The 22,912-nt window shown below is 37.2% G+C and overlaps 1 protein-coding gene across 1 annotated transcript; it reads left to right on the forward strand.

Moving 5' to 3' along the window:
- Positions 1 to 78: 78 nt before the first annotated feature.
- LOC116714155 (CCR4-NOT transcription complex subunit 6-like) lies at positions 79 to 18,201 on the forward strand. Its single transcript, XM_032554504.1, is given in 13 exon segments — positions 79 to 186; positions 1,239 to 1,360; positions 3,686 to 3,872; positions 4,094 to 4,179; positions 4,285 to 4,389; positions 4,558 to 4,626; positions 5,099 to 5,223; positions 5,225 to 5,257; positions 8,474 to 8,628; positions 10,838 to 10,992; positions 11,204 to 11,434; positions 13,059 to 13,261; positions 13,699 to 18,201. Coding segments are annotated over 12 exon segments (1,677 nt in total). The 5' UTR covers positions 79 to 186; positions 1,239 to 1,248; the 3' UTR covers positions 13,915 to 18,201.
- The last annotated feature ends 4,711 nt before the right edge of the window (positions 18,202 to 22,912 follow it).

Consider the following 22,912-nt stretch of genomic DNA (forward strand, 5'->3'; position numbering starts at 1 on the left):
TTATTGTGGTTCAACAGCTGGTTGGACCTTCTAGACGGCAGCCAATAGGATGCAGCGCTGTTATCGAGCGAGAGAAAAAAAAAAATCCTTACAGTCGCCATGATACAGCAGCGGAAACGGGGAAGAAGTAGCTAGAAAACAAAAGAGAACACGCAGTCGTCCTCGCGATTTGGTATGCTCTTGCAGGTAAAATGAAACCCTCTGTGTTGTACTCGTATTCATGTAAAGATATTCTTTCTCATCGCGTCACACATCTTTGTCTTTAATGTACACAGCTCTCCCTTCGTGTACCAAAGTATTTCAATAGGAACTCGGTCAGCTTCAAATAATTGAGGTGTTAGCTTTTAGCTTGTAGGCTAGCCAGGCTAAGCTAAATAGCCCGCAGTTGCTTGCAAGTTAATCGTTTCGGGCCTGTTTTAAGAGCGCAGGTGTTTTTTTTTCTTCTTTCATTTATTAGCAATTATTGTTTTTGAAAGAAAAATAGGCGAAAGTGGTGTTTTGCGTGTATTCGTGGCCTTGTGTTTATGCGCAATTCAGTGCTTTGCCATTATGTAAACAACAAGTGCACACTATATTTTCACATTTATCCAGCATATTATTTTTGACGTTTTTCGAAAGGGCTTCGGACTATGGTAACTGAGATTTAATACTAATTCAAGTTGGCCTTTTCACCAGATTGCTAGTCTGCGAGGTAGTTGGGGATCTGGCTTTGTTATGTAGTCCGATAGCTGCCAATTTAGGTTAAGCTAGGCTAATCAGTTAGCGTCACCGAGGGGAACAATCGGTGAGAGTAGCGTTGTTTATCTTGGCTTTATAGCTGTCGAGCTTTTTTTATTTTATCCAGAACAAAACCTCGTTTTGTTGTAAAATTGCCGTTTTTCTAAATCTGGCGGGAAGATTCTATAATGTATTCTCTAGGTGTTCCGTTTTTAACTTATGTAACAACAAAGAAATCAGTCTTTCTAGCAATCTGTGGCACGTTTTACTTATTATTATTATTGCTTCTGATGCACAGCTAGATCACGATCTAGATAACATTTTTGAACGGTTTTAATAAGTGTTGACATTTGTCTGCAGATTTGTTGAATAATAAAATTGACAGCCACATCATCCTGTAGATGGGGGTTACTGAACTATAGTTTCAGGCCAAAACGATAGGCTATGTCTTGCAATTTATTGCATATTGACGGACTTTTTATATTTACCACTGACAGCTTTATTACACACGATTTCTGTAGTGTTATAGGAATGCCCAAGGAAAAATATGACCCGCCGGATCCCAGGCGGATGTACACAATTATGTCTAGCGAGGAGGCAGCAAATGGGAAGAAGTCATACTGGGCTGAGCTGGAAATTAGTGGTAAGTGTCTTCTTCTGTAGGAAATGCAGAGAATCTTGCTGTGATTGTTTCATGCTTCCGACTGGAAAACCTTTATTCTGTCTGCAACCTTTAAGACTGAGGGTTTTAATTGTTTCTCAGTTAAATGTATTGTGCATGTCATTAGCAAATCATTTTTTTGTCAGTTGATTTCTTGGCTGTATTTTCAACACTTATGTCAAAACAAAGGATTATGACTAAGAAGATTTAAATACACAACATAATTCCAGGAATGTGTGATGAAACATTTTGATAGCCACACAATATGAAAAGTAAAATTGTGATTGTTTATGTCCCATTTACTTTAGAGGATCTAAGGTGAGCTCAGATGTAATAGCCCCATTATTCAACATAAAATTCATATTTGTTACTGCACAATATTTTCTTCTTTTGATCAAAAGCAACAGAATATTCTGCAATATACAAAAAGCTATTCAGTGTGTATTCAATGTAAACAGTTTAATTAATCCTAACATTGTCTAAATTATGTCCATTTATGGATGGCATTGAACATCTGTCCAATACCATCAAATTAATGAACTAATATCTCAAATCAGTTTTATTTTTTCTTATTAAGGTAACTGAAAACATTACCTGGCGCACACAGAAGTTGCTTTAATACATTCCATTCCATTTACGTAAATTTGAACACAATTTTGCCAAACCAAAACTTACAAAAAAATCATGAGCGAAATACAGAATTTGTTCCTGTTATCATCAGGAAATCTCAAAACTTCAAACCAAATTAGCCAATAAAACGTTTTTCAGTAGAAGTCACAGCTGGTACCATAATCCTCGATGAACGCATTAGAGGGCAAAAGCCAGCTATGTACTCACTGATGTTATTTATATATGTTTTGTAATCAATAAAACATGTATAAATAAACCCCAATCGTTGTCATACTAAAATGTTTTCCATTAATATGTCAACATAAAATGTTATGATTTTATTGCTTATTTTACATTATGAAAATAATACAGAATTGTTGCTGCTGGAGGCTGTTCAGTGAGTTTTAATTTATTGCTGTAAAAACAAATGCAACACAAAACTCTTTTAATAGTTTGGAAAAAAAAGTATAGGAATTTTTTTTTTAATCAAGAAGGTAAATAACGTGATCATTTGATCTTTAGGGGAAAAAGTCAAGTTCTGAACCATAAACGCTTGAAATTCACTGATGAAATGATTTTTCATCAGTCATGTTCCAGCATTCTCAGATGGAGTCTTGTAATCCCCTTTACCTTCGATTTTCACCAAAAAGTCCTAAAGGAGAATGAGATCTGGGCTGTTTGCTGGTTATATGATTGATGGTCTTTGCTTTCCCATATGCTGCATTATTGTCGTAAAAATGATTATGTGGCATATAAGAAAGCATATAAGATTATAAGATATGTGGCATATAAGATTATGTGGCAGTTCAGAATAAGAAAAATATTTAAATTTCAACGTCTGCCTGTGTGTCTTTTGTAGAGGTATTGAGTGCCATCTGCTCTGGTTCTTTATCTGACACAAAACTCCATATTGATGAAAACTCTTACCAAGAGATTGCTCAGGAGATTTTTTTATTATTATTTTGGGGGAGGTGGGTTGTTATGGTAAATATTTATAATGGTAGTTACGCTACAAAAACTTGTTTCATAACCAATTTTTCTGTGTGAGTCTGAGTTTGTGTGTAAACAGAAAAGTTAGCTTTACTGCATATGTGTCTGTTTTTAAAGACCGGGGAGCAAAACCATTTCTCCAAATGTTGTATTATCCTTCTGATTCAATGTTTCGAAGTCCAGCATCTGGCCTTTAGGTTTAACCTGCAAAACCTGCTTGTGCAGATGATACCACCATGGACCATTACAGTGTTCCCAAAGATCTCAACTTAAATCTTAGTGTAATAAATGTCCAGATGCTTGTTTTAGCAAACATTACTTATTTACTGTGGAAGTATGGCCTCATTGCAAAAAAAAAATAATTGCTTAATTTTTTTAGGTGCTCTATAATGATTGAGTCACATCTGCCAATATCCAACATCAATTTGTAGGTTGATTGGTAGGTCAGAAGAGGACAATGAGAAGTGGGTTATTTACAATTTAATCTAAGACACAACTTGGATCTGCTTGTTTTGTGGAGTGTCTTAGAATATTTATAGTGTTTTTTTTTCATTATTTTTATTATAGTAATCTTAAATTATGAAGTTAAGTTCCTCCTTTTTTTTCATTTTTAGCTACAGTTGAAAAATGTATAATTGTGTCCAAACAAGATTTAAGACACAGTAAATGCATTTACATTTTTGTCTTTGCTTTTTGTTTTTTCTTCAGGCCGAGTAAGGAGTCTCAGCACCGCCCTGTGGTCTCTCACCCACCTCACTGCCCTGCACCTCAGTGACAACTCTCTGTCACGCATCCCGCCAGACATTGCCAAACTACACAACCTGGTGTACCTGGATCTCTCATCCAACAAGATCAGGAGCCTGCCGGCAGAGCTCGGCAACATGGTGTCTCTCAGGTCAGTGATGCCAGGTTACATAATGCAATTAGTGCAGAGATAAAGAGGGCAGCCACCACAAGTTGCCTGTGCATTTGGACTCTGTTTATTATTTAATTACATAAATGCTGAGAAGTATGAAGGTTTTGGTCCAAATCTTAACACAGGGAGTGTGGTAAACTGTTTCCAAGATAATGTTTTTTTTTTTTTTTATATATACATATCTTATTTGTCCTCTGCAGGGAATTGCTTTTAAATAACAACCAGTTGCGAGTTCTCCCGTTTGAATTGGGAAAACTTTTTCAGTTACAGACACTGGGGTTAAAAGGTAAGTGGCTTGCACAAGTTTTTTTAAAAAAATATTTTTTTTTAAGCCTTAAATCATGTTGTTTTTTTGGTACTTGATACAGGCTGATTATCTCTTCCTTTCCAGGAAACCCACTTGCACAAGAAATTATGAGCCTCTATCAGGAACCTGATGGCACACGGAGACTGCTCAGCTACTTGTTAGACAATCTGGCAGGGGCTATTAAGCGCAGTGAGTACTTAGCATCCTCTGCTAACCCGAGACTGGAGCCAAGAGTGTGTTTTTGGTTTTCTTTTGTGATATTATGTGCATAAAAAATATGTCAAATTTATGCATTCAAAAGCAAAATTTAAACACTTCAACTTTTTTATATTGACCTGTTTTTCTTCTTTTCAACAGTACCAACAGAGCAGCCACCAGCCAGGTCATGGATCTCGCTCCAGGAACCAGACCGAACACGTCCAGCAAGTAAGGCTGATGTACACACACCGTAACTTTAAACAAATGTTAGAAATGGTTTTTTTTTTCCTTTGTTTCATTTTATTACTGTTTTTGTTTTTTCCCCTTTCTTACATTTTATACATGTTGATGCAAAATCAGGTTATTTTCATCTGTGGACCTTGATAGTTTGTTGCTGTTGAAAATGTATCACAAAAATAAGGCTGATATATAAATGTCAAAGTGAATGTTAAGAGTTTTACTTATATATTTCATTTTAAACAAACAAAATAACAAAGTCAATTTTTCAAATTCCTTATAGTAAGACATTATCATACTAATATTTAACATTTTCTGGCTAAATTGAGCAACTCTGTTTTATGGCAGAATTTAAAGCTACAGAGGGTTTCTTCTTTTCTGTATAAATCAGCAACATATGAGGACTTGACTCATTTCTGTTCAACTAAGTGCATTTCTTTTGGTTTCTGTTTCCCTTTCATAGCACTGTTCTCAGTTATGTGTTACAATGTTCTGTGCGATAAGTATGCCACACGACAGCTGTACGGCTACTGCCCCTCCTGGGCTCTGAACTGGGAGTACAGGAAGAAATCTATCATGCAGGAAATCCTTAGGCTGCAACGCAGACATCATCAGTTTGCAGGTAAGAAAAATTAAAGGATACTTAAAGTTCAGAAAGTTGTTTGTTTTGTTCATTAAATTAATACCAAAAAGTTTTTAAAAACATCTTTTTGTGAAAAGATACAATTTTGCCCCTACATCACATGATTACACTAACACTCCCCATGATGTGGTGCCTTATGCAAGAGTTGCTGCTCAAAATAACACCCTTAGCAAAACATCACATACAAGTCAGATAGTGTACCTCTCTATTGTAAAATATATTTTTACAATAACCCTCTGGATTTAATGGAACTAGACAGTAGGGAATGAATAGATCAATCATTGTTGTTAGAATGAGAGAAAATATTTTCACTCAGTTATTTAGAAAGCTGTGTTGCTTGATGATTAATACCTGACTGGAATAACTCGAAAAATGAATGTACCCAAAACCCTTTTCTTTGTTTAATGTTCAAACAATCTGCTTAAAAATAAGCTTTTCCAGTAAATCATTCCAAACTCACCTGACACTTTATTAGGTATGCCTCTGCAAGCAGTTCTTTGTTTAATTTATGTATGTTGAACGATAAATTAAGTTGTGGTGGAAAGGGAAATTAGTTTTATGAATATTCAGCCAACAAATCTGCAGGATCTGTAATTCTGTCATGTTGGTACGGATCAAAATATAGGAATATTTCTGACACGTTGAATTTATGGCATGAAGGGTTGAGGCAGTTTTGAAAGCAAAGACGATCCATCCAGGCACTAGCTTGACGTTAGTATTAAAGTGTCACTTATGTGTCCCACTAATTTCCAGTAGATCGTGTGATATTCATACAGTGACTTTGTTGTTGGTAATGAGTTCTAATGAAGTTAAGAAATCTAATGAAAGTAAACATTTTACTTATTGTAAGTAAAGGTAGTTATGGCAGTATATGCCTTTTTACCCACTGGTTGAAACTTCTTTGTTTGAAAGTACATATTTTTGTTGTGGATCATATTAGTTTGAATAAAGTTTGAGTTTTATTGATTACAAAACTGTGAAGGTTTTTAACTAAAAACTATTGAACGTTTTTCAAAGCAAACTTGAATGATATTGTGCAATTTCAATGTTTAATTATTGTGTTAAGTGATGAATCTTCACATAATATCAGCATAAAAATTTAAGTTAGCATTCAGTTTGAGACACTTTACTAAAACTTTTCTTTGTGTGATTTCTGATGACTTTTTGGCTTTTTTCATGGGATAAAGATTTTTACTCCTCACCACTCTGTTAGGTGACGGTTCCTGCTGTAAATTTCCCAGATTCTTTGGGGTTTATAAAGAGCCATATTCCTTCTGTACCCAGACGGTTTTGAATTGTTGTAATTATAGCTTAATTATGTTCCATAAGCAGCCACTTGATTAGGATATGTAAATGCTGCATGTAGTTTTCTGTTTCCATCTGCCAATGTCAACTGGGGTTTAATATTGTTCTCTGAGTTTGAAAAAGCTGCATTCAGGTTTGCTGGTTGGCTCTGACCTTTCTCTGCAGATTTTAGGTGGTTTCCTGGTCCAGACATTTGCGTGCAACATTATTACATGCAAATGTAATAATGTAAATAAGCAAATATTTGCTTATTGTAAATATCTACTCAAGTTTGTGAAAAGTATATAAACTTCCGTGGGACTCATGTAATGGACCTTTATGCACCGTTAATCTTGTTCTTTGTGTCTGCTGGGATGGACTCCACCCAACCACCGTCTTAGGCAGTAGAGCATATCAGTGACCTGGGGAGATGAATTGTTGCTACAGAACTTGTAAAAGATTGGAAAAAAAATTACACCCTGTTCATTTTTAAGGTTTAATGTATACGATCACAGAAAAATCTAGTTGTTATATTTCATAAATATAGGTAGGTACAATTTCTGAAATAAACACACAGCACCTATTACTTTGTACATTCATCTACCAGGAAATGAACAAAAAGGGTCTGTGAGCTAAATCTATCAAATCAGTAACTTTTAGAAACGTCATTAGCAGCTGGATCATAGTGTAATGATCTTCTGTGACCTCATTAGTCTTTCACATCATCTTCAACAAAATCAGGGTTGTTATATATCAGTGTTTTTGCACAACTCTACTAAACACTACAGCTGCCTTTTAGCTAACGTTGACTGCTGTTTCTTCTGCCTGCAGTGAGAATAAAATGAAAAAAACACTTTAGACGTTTTCTTTGTGTAGTTTAGTGAGATTTAACAGTTCATGCTCTTTTGGGTGGTGAAATTTCCCCACCTTAGTTTAAGCACTGTCTTCTGCTTCTGTTTGAGACAATGTGTTTAATGGGCAATCAAAAAATCAGAAGCTTTTACTAGTGTCATAACTAAATATGGTTTTTATGCATTTCATTTTATGTTAATACTAACTAAATCCTAGTTAGTTAGTAGGATTTTGTCTTCAGCGTAATTATGAAGATGAGTAGCAAATTCTTCCCCGTATCACAAGTTATTTCATGAAGCTGAAGGAAAAAGGAGAAGTCAAACTGAGGTCAGAGCGAGAGTTTAGAACTACAATGAATAGAATTTGACCTCCAGACAATCCTATGATGTTTCTGCTGCAGCAGATTATGGACGCATTGTAATAATCCACAAACTAACATAGTCATGTTGCCCAGGTTGTGGTTCCTTTTTCTAAGAACTATAAAACACACACAATCAGGTGTTTAAACTTACATGAGATCTATTTGAGATTATAATTATTAACCACAAAGAGAGGGAGAAATCGCCTAGCTGTTTCTTTATATAGGAGCTCAAACTTGGAATACACTAAATAGTCAAAGGGATTACAAAGTTATTCACATTTATGCAATAAAGTATATGCACAGTCTGTACAACACAGCAGTATTCTTTTTTTGTTTCCAAATAGCAAAACAAAATTGTAAAATTAAAACATTGTTGTCCCAAAGTAAATCTGAAGAATTGTTAAATGGAGGATATGCCTTAATTATTTTTCCCCAGATATTGGTGTCTCTGCTCCATTGCCATCATAACACTTTGCAAGAGCTAGATAATTTTCTGCCTTAAATAATGTAATTTCACTACAAATATATTGTTCACATTTGTTGACAGTTGTTGAATAACTTTTTAACATGTTTCAATATATAGCAATATCTCAGTAAAACATGCTGCAGCTAACATTTAATAAACAGATGGATTTGTTTGGTGTTTCAGAAATGTGCACCATCCTATTAGCAATTTATTTTATCTTGTTAATTTGCAGGAAGTGGAAACGGAGCAGTACTTCAATTTCTTCTTGCCAGAGTTGAAAGAGCAGGGATACGACGGGCTCTTCAGTCCAAAGTCACGAGCTAGAACGATGTCCGAGTCGGATCGTAAACATGTGGACGGATGTGCAATCTTCTTCAAAACAGAAAAGTAAGTAATGCCAACATTATTCCTGTAAGGTGCTGGAAATATAGATTGAAAAAAAAAAGGATTCAATCTTTTTTCAGCCCAGAACTTGGGCTGTCAGAATATTTAAAGAAATCTATGGAACAATAGATTTATTTCTTTTTGAGAAGAAAAAAAAATCTGCATTTTTCTTTTCAACTTGAGTTATTTTTTTATACCTTTAGTCTTGGCATTCTGACACCATTTGGAATGAAATGTCAACAGGTTTTCAAGTTATGAATTACATACAGTACAGACCAAAAGTTTGGACACAACTGTGTGTCTGTACTGTACATGCGTGGTGCCATATCTGGGAAAACAAGTATAAGTCTAATTAAGCTCATTATATTTGTGCTAATAAATAAAACAACATAAAACTTCCAAATGTAAATATGATTAAACCAAAGAAGAAATTAACAAAAATAAGTCCTGGTTCAGTCACAACACAACTACAGAGGAGAAAATATTTGTGTTAAACATTAAGGGTGTATTCAGACCAACCATAGGATTAGAGTCCTGAATCAAACTCTAATCAGTTTGTCTAGAAAGTCTGAGTTTTTGGGGAGGTCTGAATGCAAACTTGAATTCCAAAACGGACTTAAAAACCGAACTCTGATCCGCCTAAAAACCTAGGTCTCGGTCCTGTTGAAGTGGACCCTAAAACCAGTAGAAAACCTGTCTGAATGCAACCTGACTAGAGACAGTTTCAAAAGCAGGAAGTTAGCTACAGTCAAAATATTACTCTCTGCTCTGCGGGTTAACGAAGATGTTGTGGCGGTTGTCATATCAATGGGTTTGCGTACCGACACTAAGCAAGGAATAGCAGAATATAAATGGTTTGAAGTTGTTTTACAACTTTTTAGCAGCTTATTGTCCCATTGCTGTGACGTTCTGCAGCTGCTGTAATTTTTAAACCTTAATAAATGACAAAAACTGAACTAATTGCCTCCTTTGTTTGAACATAATCATTAAATAGGATGGAGGAATTTGCTTAGTCCTCTCTTGTATCTTGATGGAAACCAAACTGTTTGTAGATTTATATCAAGGGAGAATACTTACAAACATCAGCAATTTTCTCAGCTTTAATTTAAGCCATGTTTATAGAAATCAGGGTAAGAAATAAAGGCGCTCCGATCATTTTTGTGATTCCTGCTCATCCCGCTTTGGAACAGCCTGGTTTAGTGGACAGACTCACCGCGTAGTAACGGCGCCTGCAGGAGCGTCGCTAGGCATTTGTCTTGTTAAAAGTTAATTAATTTAGGCATTCACAGTGAGTTCACAATTATTAAATGTAATTTTGTAAGCAAGATGAAGTAAAAATAATTTGAGCTTCTGCATAAAGTCGACATATTAACTGCATACATATGGGCAGCACAGGTGAGCAGTTACATTACTTTACATTCACTTGAGCAAGTTTTTGGGAAGAAAATAATTGCAAGAGTAGTTTTACTACACAGTACTTCACAATTGTATAAAAAAAATTTAATTTGTCTTCAAAATATCAAAGCTTGCACGTTAATTTTATGCTGTTTGTCTGTCTGACATAATTTTTAAATGTTAAGTCAGACGTTCTTATCAGTTATTCAGAATTTAAGCAGCACCTTATACCAAATACTTTTTTCCTCTTGAGTAATTTCTTGAATTGAAACTTTTTACTTTTACTTGAGTAAAAAGTTTCAAACAGCTGTGCCACTCGTACTTCAGTACAATCTTTTGGCTTCTCTACCCAACTCTGGTGTTAAACAAACATATTAGCATTCAACAGCTTTAAAAAGAAAAGCATCATTAAATTTATTTATTTTTTCCTGGCTCATCAGCAGTCGTTTCTGTATCTTTTTCTACTCTGCTGCTGCCAATACCTGAGCTTGAAGAGCACAAAGAGCTCTATTTATATCTTATTTTGATACTTGACACATTTTAAAAATCTTGTTCGTTAAGAAGTAATTAATCCATTGAGAGCCAACCAAAGGCTTTTCTCCTTTCAAAACATGTTCAAAAGTATTTGGAGAAAAAAGCCCTCATGAATCATTTTGAGCTCCCATTTAAAGCATAGTTTAAATTTTAATATTTTTTCTTTGTCAATGACCTGAATTGCATCCTTTTACAACATACCGTAAGAGATGTACTTGGATTTTAAAAACATTTATTCTTCCAATTGCCTTCAAAATATTTTTATTTCTTCCTTTTGCTCTAGATTCAGCGCTGTGCAGAAGCACACAGTGGAGTTCAACCAGCTGGCCATGGCTAACTCCGAGGGCTCAGAGGCGATGCTGAACAGGGTGATGACCAAGGACAACATCGGAGTAGCTGTATTGCTTGAAGTCCGCAAAGAGATGATGGAAATGTCTTGTGAGTAGTTTTGTTTTTTTCCCCCTCATCTTTATTATTTGAATTCTTGCATATTTTGACCTCCTATGTCTTAGATTTGCTTTTACTATTGATCCTTATGTGGCTTTTGTCTATAACTCAAATTATTGTAGTTTAAAGAGGCCTATGATGCATAAATGTATTTTCTGTTATAAGAACATGTTGTAAATATGCTCGTGATTGATCTTTTTAGCTGGTAAGTCACTCCACGGCCTGGACAAGCAGCTCCTGCTGGTGGCAAACGCCCACATGCACTGGGATCCCGAGTACTCGGATGTCAAGTTGGTCCAGACCATGATGTTCCTGTCAGAGGTGAAGAATATCGTGGACAAGGCAACACGCAGCTTCAAGCTGTCCACCTCTGGTGAGACCAATGCCATTCCACTGGTGCTGTGTGCTGACCTCAACTCCTTACCTGACTCTGGTAAGTAGGCGAGAGCAACAGTTTTATATGACCATTATAATTATGGGGATGTGGGTGTCTTAATTGATCGGCGTAAGATCCCACAGCTTTCATTCAAAAACTGCCTTTTCTTTCTGGTATCGCCATATTGCGCTGCTAATTATGGCTTTGTATTTGTGCCACCATTCAGAGCGCGCAGTGAGATTGATGTATATATTTCAAGCAAGCAATAATTTGTGGTGCTTGCTTACAAATTTTTACGCTCGCTCACTCAAAATGTGTTCTGGCGCTTGCACCTTCTCAAGGGTGTGAGTGCCACCCATGAGTGAATGCACTTAACCCCATGTCTGCATTCACAATTTATCAAATTGTATGTTAATGAACCAGTCATAAACACAGTTTTGGATTAAAACGCTGAAAAAGCACAAAGCATCTATAAAACGCATTACATGCATCGCCCTCCCCATGTTTTCCCCTTTAAGCTGCAGGCAGCAGCAGACCAGCAGGGAGGAATGATAATAAAGTTTAACATTGCCCACAATATTGCAGAAGAACTTCTCTTTACTAAGTTTACTAAGTCTGGCATAATTCTTTCACCTAAAAATGGCTTGACGGTAGCAAGATGTTCCGTTTGATATGTTCATGAGCTTTTCAGGAGTGTTGAAACATTTGGACTCATTTAGATTTTCTTCTGTTTCTACCTTTAAATTTTAATTTATTTTATTTTGATGATATCCAGTCTTGTGCAATTCTGATTCAAAAAAATATCTTTATGTTTACTAGGTAATAAATCATTTATGAATCAATATTACCTTTATGGACAGTAATAACAAAAATATATATATATATAAAACTTTGAAGTTAAATTTGATGCAGTTGAAGATTTGGGTGCATCTCGTGTTTGTTCTGGTGCTCCTAAGAAAAAAAAAAAGACCCCAGTGCAAGAAGTCAGTCTAGAGGTCTGGTTAGACCAAGCAGAATAACTAAAAGGAAACATTTGCTGGACTAAAAACTTCCATTATATATAATATAATATAATTATTATATTATGTATGAATTCCATTCAATCCATTATTGTTTTCTGTTTTAAACAAAACAATTTATACTCAACTTGTAAGAAATATATATTTGGTATTGTATTTCTGGAAGAGGTAAGCTATGTTTTCTTTTAACTGTGGTAAACTTTTCAAAATAAAGATGGCTTCTGGGGACATTTGCTCTATTTACACTGCATAAACCAGGGTTAAGACAGATTAGGTTAGAAATTAGAAATGCAGATAAACGAAAGTATAGCCAACTCAAACTGCTTGTAGGGAACCTCCTCTTTTCAAGATAAAAAGAACAAGCAGAGTGGATCATCAGGGCTGATTTTCCCTCCATCCAGGACATGTACAGGTTTAAGGTCAGGAAACGACAGCAGTAGTTTAAGGAGGGACGAGCCAAGGAGTCAGTAGAGATAATTTACGTGAACATATAAGTTTGTATGTCGTTGGAAACACAAACAACAAACAAAGATTTAAAAGAAAACGTTCCTGATCATTGAAAATTCAAGAAATTATCATGGAAATTATTATTATTTTTTATTTAAATAACAGACTAGCACAGTGGGAAATGTGTCAGTTTATGTGTCATGTTTTTTCCTCAGGTGTAGTCGAGTACCTGAGTACAGGCGGAGTGGACTGCACCCACAAGGATTTCAAGGAGCTTCGCTATAGCGACAGCCTGACCAAATTCAACTGCAACGGCAAGAACAGCACTTCTAATGGCAGGATCACCCACGGCTTCAAGCTCAAGAGCGCCTATGAGAACGGCCTAATGCCTTACACCAATTACACCTTCGACTTTAAGGTAACTAGATAAATAAAACACAAATTTGTCCTTTTTTTTACCCTTGTCTTTAATCTTTTACCTTTTTCTTTAAAACCAAGAATCGGGTACCATTTTTGCCGTTAGGAGTCATTAAATATGCTGCAACAAATATGCCAGAGGCTTGATGGTGGCTACAAAAAGTGTTTGTTTGTATCTTGCTGAGAAATGACAATTTTTGTCTGTATTTCAGGCTGTATGTGTAATTTCAAACCTGTTTGGGTTAGAGAAAATCTGGTGTACATTCTGGTTTTTAAAATTCATTAGAGTTGCCCTCCACTTTAAATGGAAAAAATGGTTGAAATTCCTGAGAAAAAGTAAAACAAATTGATGTTAATTCCCGCAGGTGAGTTTATTTATATTACTCTGGAGCAGCCCAAAGCGTTTTATTTGCTCACTATAATCCTTCTGTCTCATAGGGTGTCATCGACTATATTTTCTACTCCAAGCCTCATCTGAACGTGTTGGGCATCTTGGGCCCCCTGGACCCTCACTGGCTCGTAGAGAACAATGTCAGCGGCTGCCCACACCCCCACATCCCCTCTGACCACTTCTCCCTCTATGCTCAGCTGGAGTTGCTCCTGCCCAATGTGCCCTCCCAGGTCAATGGGCTGCACTTGCCTGCACGCAGGTAGTGAGACCCTGCCATGCCACCAGGGGGAGCTGCGACCACAGCTTCCCCCTCTACCAGCTCTTACCTCCGCCACCTCTGGAGGAGGAAGACCGAAAAACAACGCAACCTGTAAAATATTCGTACAGTGAGGTCTGGCTGACAGGGATTTCGTATAAAATGTTATAGATATTCTATATTTTTCTTTTATTCTTTCTGATTTTTTTCTTTTTCTTTTTATGTCCTTTTTTAACTGCTTGGTTCAGTCCTGTTTATGTATCACGTGTTTTGGACTCCCTCTTCTCATCTGGTTCACAAACCCCCACCCCTGCATACTTTTTATTTTTCTGTCTTTCAGGCTAGAGGGGATGGTAGCTCATTCAGATTCATCACATGAGGCTCTGTGTGGTTTTAATGGGGAAGCTTAAAAGCGGCTGGGTGGGTGACATTTAGCTGAGAAGCTGCAGAGCTGTCTGTCTGTCCCTGTATAAATCTAAAACCAGCAAAGACAGCAGACTTGTCTGTCTCAGTCCCTCCATGTTTGGCTCATGCTCGCTATCCATCTGTACTCTGGGCAGCCGGCGTAGATTCTCGGTCTCTCCAAGATACGCACATTTGGGCTTCGGGTAGAATGCAACTTTTCATGACTAGCTAAGCATCCCAGCAAGCGGATGCGCCGCAGCTGATCCGAGGGGATCTTTCCTGCTGTCATTCTGTGGTGCTCAGGCCTTTTTGTGTGGTCACGGCCTCCCGCGGTGCTACAAGATAGTCCACACCTCTGACCCCTGGTCCTGGTGCATAAGAAGCGGAATTATGTGACATCGGCAGTTCGGAGAAAAAGTGAGAAACTGAGAGCAGCTACCATCCTGTTTGCAGACAGTTTCACCCCGGCTTGTATAGTTGTTATGCTAGTCATGTGCTTAGGAGCTCATGTGGCCCAAGAATCACCTTTTTTAGAGCAACGAGCGAGGGAGCTAGGTCGACCGGTTAAGCGATGGGAGGTAGGGGGGCTTTCACAAACCTTTTCATTGACGTCATTTGCGTTTTCCCAGAGAGCGAAAAATGGCTGAAGAGTAAAACCAGCATTCCTCTCTCTATCAGGAGATGACCTCCAACTTCACTCATGCAAGATCGAACATACACACACACACACACACACCCATACACAGGTAATTTTCAGGCAGATGTGTAGCACTGTCTCCAAGGCCAGTAGTGACTCCTCCCCCCACCCCCAGCCATACGTTCACACATAGAAGCAGTGATTTTTCACGAGTGTTTGTACAGAATAGAAACCTAGACTCAGTCTTTACATGATTGTATATGAACCACAAAAAGACCTGTTTTCTGGCATTTTTTGTACGAAGAGTAAATTATGGTCAGATTAAGAAAAAAAAGAAGATTGTATTGTAAACTATGGCTAAATTTTTATCCAGTTAATGTTGAGATGAATTAATATTACCAGCTTGTACAAAAGACGTAAGAGGAGGCTGCTCGCCGCGTTCGCTGTCACTTCTTTGCACTCCCAAGAGATTTAACTGTAACGCATCAGTATTGTTTTGGCTGATTTGCTTTGATGTAAATAGACAGAGTCAATTTTTTTTTTTTTTACCTGTTGCTTTCTGCCTATTAACAAAGCCAACGAACCAGGCTGCTGCCGACGGTTTGGACGAAACGACACGCAGCACCGATTCGCATCTGTTCATCTGGCTCCAAAGCGAAGTGTAAACGACACAACACGGAGAAGTCCCGTGCGTACGCCCCGTACTCACTGTAGCAGTTGATGTTGTCTTGCACTATTTACATGCGACGAACGCTCGAGCAGCCTCCTCTCCTTTTATTTTTAAATACTGTTGAGACATTTGTGAAGATTTTATGTCCTTTTTTTTTTTTGTTAACGTTTATTTCATTTTTTTTATGAGATGTGACAATGTAATGATGATGTGTATATTCTTCCTATTCATTGAGCTCTCTGGTAATCAGGTATGCTTTCTTCACCCTACCCTCCTCTCCTCCACTGTACGGAACATGAGCGGGGTCGTCTTTATAAATTCACTCAGATTGTTTTTTTTGTTGGTTTTTTTTGCCCCCAGATTACCTGATCCCTCCTATCTCCCTTCCTGGCCGCAAATTAGCCCTGAGCTTTTATCCATCACCACCACCATAAACCATCTAACCTCAGACTTTTTCTGCTACTCTTCTCAATTTTTTTAACATCCCTTGCCCCACTTTTTTTGTATAGATTTTCTACAATTGTCATTGCAGCTATAGTGCCATTTGTGGACCACCCCTGTCTCTTGCCTTTGCATTGGAAAGGGTGGAAGAGCCCATTGTTCTTTTTATTCCTGCTGTTTGTCAAAACGGCCAGCCTGTCAAGTTTCTGTTAATCAGATTTGTTCCATCTCAAAAACAAGTTGAAATCGGTTAAATGTGAGATTATTTGAAATGCACTTAAACGATTCAAATGCAGCTCTTATTATACTTCAACAAGAACTTTTTTTATGTCGAATAAGCAAGAAAATGGGAAGTGTCAACTTTGTCCCTGTCTCTTGTTCCTCCCGTTTTTTCCCTTTCCTTTGGTGAAAATCAATGTGCCCAAATTGATTTTTCTTTCCTGAATGGCATTAGTATTGTAGTAGATTTAAAGGGTAGCTTCTTTTTTTTTTTGTCCTTTTTTTTTTTGTAAAAGTGTGAATAAAAGATGTACTTCTTATTTCCTTTCTAAAAAGACATAATTTTTGGTGTTTGTGTAAATCATGATTTATACAATGATGATGATGATGATCTGCTGCATTGTTTTTACCCTTCTTTGACTTTTCTTATCCCTTCCACCACAAACCAAATCCTCTGTCAAAATCACGACACGTTGACTTGATGGGTTGATTGGAGAGGTCGAACGTTTCCGAAGATGCGTCGCAAGAAGGAAGTAACTATCAGTTAAAACCCGACACACGGATGTTTTTTCTTTTCTTTTTTTTTTTAGCTTTTCAGCTTTACTTTGGCTGTCTCTGCACTAGCTGGAGAGTGCTGGTGTCCATAGGTTAGGGCAGCAGAGCTGTCTTACTAGTTGCTGCAGTTCAGTATTAGCAAATACTTTTTGACGGGTGTTAAAAAAAAATACAAAAGAATAAAAAACGTGTTTGTACGGCAAATGATGTGCCGCTAGACCGGTCATGTGATTATTTTTTTTCCCCCTCGTACTTCTAGTCCCACCTCATTCTGATCTTGTGCTTTACAGTGGTTCAGTCTGTTAAACTAGCTAGTGATAGTATTGATTCACAAATCTATTTCTTTGTTACTTCTCTTGTTTCCTCTAAAGATCTGTCAAATTAGAGCTGGATTTGTCATTAGTGGGTCATCACATCGCAAGCTTTTTATTTGTTCAGGCTTATTTAGCTTAGTGTTTTTGTGTTATTTTGTCTGCTGGCTGCATCTTTTTGTAACAGTGCAAACCAAAGCTGCTTGTAGTACAGTTGTGTTGTAGCGGAAACTCTTAAACCAATCAACCCTTTTCATTTCTCTTATTTAAAAAAACAAAAAAAAAAAAAAAAAAAACCTCCATCTTCATGCAAATTAGGGCTGTAAGAAAAGCAAAGTCGTTTTCTCTCTGATCCCACTTAATTTGTCCTTCCATCAGCTAAACTTGGCAATAATAACTGGAAACTTTCACATTCAGCCATTTTGTTTTAATCTTTAAAATGTAGCTGTTTAATCCTTCAAAACTGTTTTGCGCATCTTAAATTTGCCTACCTGAACCCGTTTGCCCCCCCTTCCCCACTCTTCCTCTCTCTTTTATCACCCATTTTGTATATTTGCTCATCTCCTTGCCAATTTTAGTGGTAGTTGTTCAATGATCAGGATTGTCTATCTGTAGTCAGCTGAGTACATATATTGATCTGTGTCACTGTGTTTATGCACTGGACCAACTATTGTTTACCATTCATAAAATACCAGCAAAAAAGGAAAAAAAAAAAAAAGATGAACACTTGCACAATGTTGTAGAATGTCCATTAACCCAGATGAGAAATCAAGGCAGCTGTTTTCAAATCAACACATACTGTTTAAACCTGCAACTGAATGGTAAACAATGCTTTCTGTTGTATCCTTTAGCCGTCCTTTTTATTCTCTTTGGACTAGTTTTATTCTTTTATTATACTTTTTTTTTCTTTTGACTACAGGTTCTGCTTGTTTCCTTTACACCTATCTATGTATTTTCCTACTTCTGGTTGAAAAATAAATTCTGTATTATCTGTTTCAAGCTGTGTCACCTCCTATTCTTTGCAATGGATATTGGGAATAAATTCTATATCTGTTGTCCTCGTCTTGCCTGTTTTCATTCTCATTTTGTTTCCTCCAAGGCTTATTTTGTCAATGGATGCATTACGCCTTCATTGCGAAACTTTTTTTTTTCATTATACACATTTAAGTATTGCATTTTTAGTCTTTTAAGCATTTTAGTAGATGCTCAAATATCAGGTCCTCAAACCCAATGAACTTGTTCATGATTCCACAGGTGAGAAACCTACATTTCCAAAACCTTTTGTTGGGTTTTATTCGACAAAACACAATTTTGTGCCTAGTTTTTAAGTGGAATGAATGGCTTCGGAAATATTTTACAAATAAAAATCTTAAAATGTGTGCATTTCTAGTTAATCCCACCTGAATCTATATTTTGTTTCTTTTGACACAATGTCTCTCCCACATCTATACAGGTTTAATTTTTTTTTTTTGCTTTTTATCAAAAGCTGAAGTAAATAAGATTGGATTCTCCAGTTTTGACACAGTTGGAGTAAAGACTTGGACTAGGCCAGGGATCCTCAAATCCAGGCTGTGGGAGCAAGTTGTAGATGTCTCTGTTTCAACACACCTGTGTCAAATAATTAGGTAATTAGCAGGACTGTGGAGCACTTGGCTGCACCGAGGAGGTAAATCAACCATTTGAATGAGGTGTGTTGAACGGGGACAAGGACCTGTGCATCTTGAAACGCTTCACCTGCGAGGTAGGATGGCTTATCGGTGTATGGTGACATGTTCGTGGTTTGAACAGGCTAACATGCTTGAATGTTTCATGTAACTTTTATTCAAGCGTTTAAAACCAGGTACTGTCGCCCCTCTAAAGCGAACCGCACGAACTTTGTGAGTAAAATATGACGAAAAAAATACTCATTGTAAAAAAAAAAAATCAAATAAACTCCACCAGTTGTCTTGACGTCAAATAGTACAATGCTAAGCTAAACGTCGAGCCTGACCTTTAATGTTTTTTCTTTCTTTCTTTTTATGAGCTGTACAGAAAATGGACATGTTTCCCTTCAGTTTCGGCTAAATATTTAACACGTTACATCTTTTGCAGGCTGGGGGTGATTTCTTTGTGGTCACATGGTGGAGCCAGAGGATCAGCTTTAGACGAGCAGCGGGATCCGGTCTGCATGCGCGTCGCCCTCTGACAGAGCTGACCTTTTCAGATTGACAGGTATGAAAGAGTTGGGACTTTTCACCTTTAACACTTGAAAAGATGGTTTTCATCAAAAAATGAGAACTGTCTTGCCTCAAAACTTCCATTCAATGAAAGCTGCTCTTTTTGACGTCGAAGATAAAAAAATAATAAATTATGTTTGCAGTGTGTAGAATTCAGTTTTCTGTGTATATTGTATTCAGCACAGGTGAATTTGGTGGATCTATCAAGAGATTTTCTATTGCTTGCTTTAGATCGTGTGGTGTGAAGTAGTGCTTTGCTACCTTGCAGAAAATGACTGACTCTCAGCCTAATGTTGTTAAAATGTCATGCTGAGCCTCGTAGAAGTCGTCCTCTTTAATTAACAAATAAACCTCCAGATCTTGTTCAGGTATATTACTAGAAGTTTAGCTTTTCACCTGTAATGTTTTTTACTTTCCGTTTTTGAGCCATAATAACTCTTGGTATGCTGGTCGAGTGAATCTAAATTTGTAAGTGATACAAAGGCTGTGTGGTTGTGTTATTTAATGTGTGACTGGACCATTTTACATGCCATCAGTCAGGTGGAACAGGTGAATGATGGCATGTTTGGAGTTTTTCTGCAGTAATATGGGTGCTGTTGCAGTCTCTTGTGGAAAAGAAAGAGCCTGGCCAAATGGCAAAGCTCAGGATTTTACAGTTTACATCCTGCCCCTTACTCCTGGTCATGAGATATGCAGCATGACCGAAAGAATGAAATCGCTCATAAAGCAGGAGAAATGACCCAACTCAAAGTAGAGCTGATGGATGGATAGCCATAGTCTTAAATATTCAACTCTTTTTAAAGTGTTTTATTACAGATCTCCTCAAAAACTGAAGTTCTAGACTTTGGAGTTTTTACATTGTTCTGGTCAATGGTTTTTCTTCACATAAACAAAGCCTACAGCTCACAGAGCCCTCCTAATCTGGTATCTGAGCTGCTTTAAGAAACCTCAAGTCCCAGAGCATCATACACTCTCCATCATGCAACGTAGATGCCACTGCATTATATAGAGGTCTAATTTGTATCCAATTTTAGAGTATTATAATATCACTTAACAGAATATTGACATAGAAGAGAGTGAAGCCCATATATAAAAGTTTTGCTACTGAAATGAATTGATTGTCATTGGGCTTTTAATTTTGAGAGGTTTTGTAGAGAGACGTTGCCTTTTTAAATATTTTTACAACAATTTTACCAGTTATTTTTCTTTTTCTTTAACAAAAATTGCAGGAGTAGAAGTGATTATGCCTCTTTGGTAAATGTACGAAGCCTGAGGGCCATGGGCCCACAGTAAAGTTCAATGTCTCTATCTTATTAGAGGGAGAGTTTCAGAAATGAGAGGAACAACAACGAAGCAAAAAAAACACGCTCTCTGAACCATTCCTGTACTCTTTCTTACCCAAGACCTGAACTCTATACCAACATTTTCCTCAAAGTGACTAAAACCTAAAATGCCCCACCATAAAAGCAATACCTTTTGTGGTCTTTCTTTTGGAAAGTGACAAGACAGCCCCTTTTAGCTTTAGGTTTTGTTTAAAAGCTTTGGCAGTTTTATTGAGTTGTTCTTATATCAATATACTCTATTAAAGAATTTAGACCATCTACACAAACTATCATTGCAATTTAAGGCTTTGTACTTTTCACTCGTCACATTTAATACGTCATATATCTTACAGAATAGCAATACCTATATGTAGCACATTCAATATCCCTTAATCAGTCTGTATAAAATGCATCACTGCAACATAAAGAAAATCAGTGAATATGTAAGACAGATTTTGCTCCGTCTTCTTGTTGTTCTATACAAATGTTATGTTTTTAGTAAAGGCGATAAAATATTTATTGAGATACAAACCAGAGATATTTCCCCCCATGTTTTAGATCAGGTCAGGATGACCTAAATATCTCTACATGTTACAGACAACATCTCAAACATGCAGCTTTGTTGTGTGACCACATGGGGAAAATCTGTAATCAGGAAGAGACCTTTGGATCCTTATAAGTCTAGTCCACATGACTGCAGATGCCAAATTCATCAGTTCAAGCAATTATATAACCCTAACCCTATGTACACAAATTGATACTGCATCTCTTCTTCAGACTGGTTTACTATGAATAGGCATACAACCAGGGGTCCTTTTGGAAATACTTGTACAGTCTGTTTACATGTCTCATCAGTAAAGAGATGCCATTTAATAAAAGAGATGACTATAGTGAGAGCTCTGCTCGATCAACCTCTGATCTGTGCAGTTTCCACTTTGTGTTTTTCTTTCAAATGCTAAGAAGAACATTTTGCACACATAAACGCCAATGCTTGAGAATTGCAGCTGCGTCCTTGAAATTAGCACCGGTGAACAGACCTTGAGGGAAGTGAGCCACCATTCTCTCCTACATCGACGATGTGCACAATGAAGAAGAGAGGAAACTAATCCAAGAAATGCAAGCAGACCTTTACCAGATGCCCACAGGAGAGACACCAACTCATAATGAGATTGCAACTGCTCTGCAGAGCAATATAACTGTTAGTAATATGTTCTGGTTTCAGCTCTTTACACAAAGTCAATGAAACTTTATTTCACAGAACATGTACAGAGAAACTCATGGTTTCCCATAATTCCCCTGAAATGGACTTTGACACTGCATGCAGTTCTCACCTGAATTTGCTCAAGTGGAAAAAGAGGGGCTTTAAAGACGCTGTTTTTATTCTGTGGAGTTAATCTGCTTTAAATGAGAGCTCGGAAGTTGGAAGACGACATCAAGAACTTTCCAAGAAGCAGCTGTTCCTCTGAGGCCATGAACTGTTTCTTATTTTAAATTCAATTTTTATTTACTTATTTTTTCCCCGAAGCCAAATGTTATCCAGCGTCAGTTTATTGACAGTTTTTTAAGAAAATAAGAGGAAACCAGATCCTTCCTTTGGCGTTACCGGGCTGTCTGTCTGGTGTTGACGTGGCCTCAGACACTATAAATTTTTACGCTCTCTTGCGATCTCTCCTTTTTTTTTTTTGCTTCTTTTCTTGGATCTGATGTTTTCACTCCTCCCTTCTTCAACCATTGTTTTTAAAGTAAATTCCTCCAAAATTCCAGCTGGGGTGTTTCTGTAGTGAGTGTGTGCTGTGATAACTACTAGGCCTGTTTCCTGTGTGATGTTTAGCCAATTCCTCTCCTCACTAAACTACTTTGGGCTCCATGGCTGTGGATTCAAGCAATAAAGGCTCAAAAAACGAGCACATAAACTGTAGCTCCGCATGTCTAACTGGGCCTAGGAAGAGCCAGGCAGAGACATTGCTAACACAGAGGGATTTTGGCTGGAAATGTTCCTGAGGTTTTTCACCGAGTGAAGTTGACCTCTCTGTGCTACAAGAGCGAGACTGATGCAATCTGTAGCCAATCTGACCAAAAGGTTTTACTGCTGATGGAATAACACTTGATGATTTGCCTCTCTGCAGACACCACATGTTCATGCTTATGTGTGGCTTTGTGCTATTAAAGAGAAAGTAAAACCTGACAGCCACCAGGACAGAAAAAGCTTTGCATACAGATTCGGACTGC

This window comes from Xiphophorus hellerii, chromosome 23 (genome assembly GCF_003331165.1).
Source record: "Xiphophorus hellerii strain 12219 chromosome 23, Xiphophorus_hellerii-4.1, whole genome shotgun sequence".
Taxonomy (NCBI): Eukaryota; Metazoa; Chordata; class Actinopteri; order Cyprinodontiformes; family Poeciliidae; genus Xiphophorus; species Xiphophorus hellerii.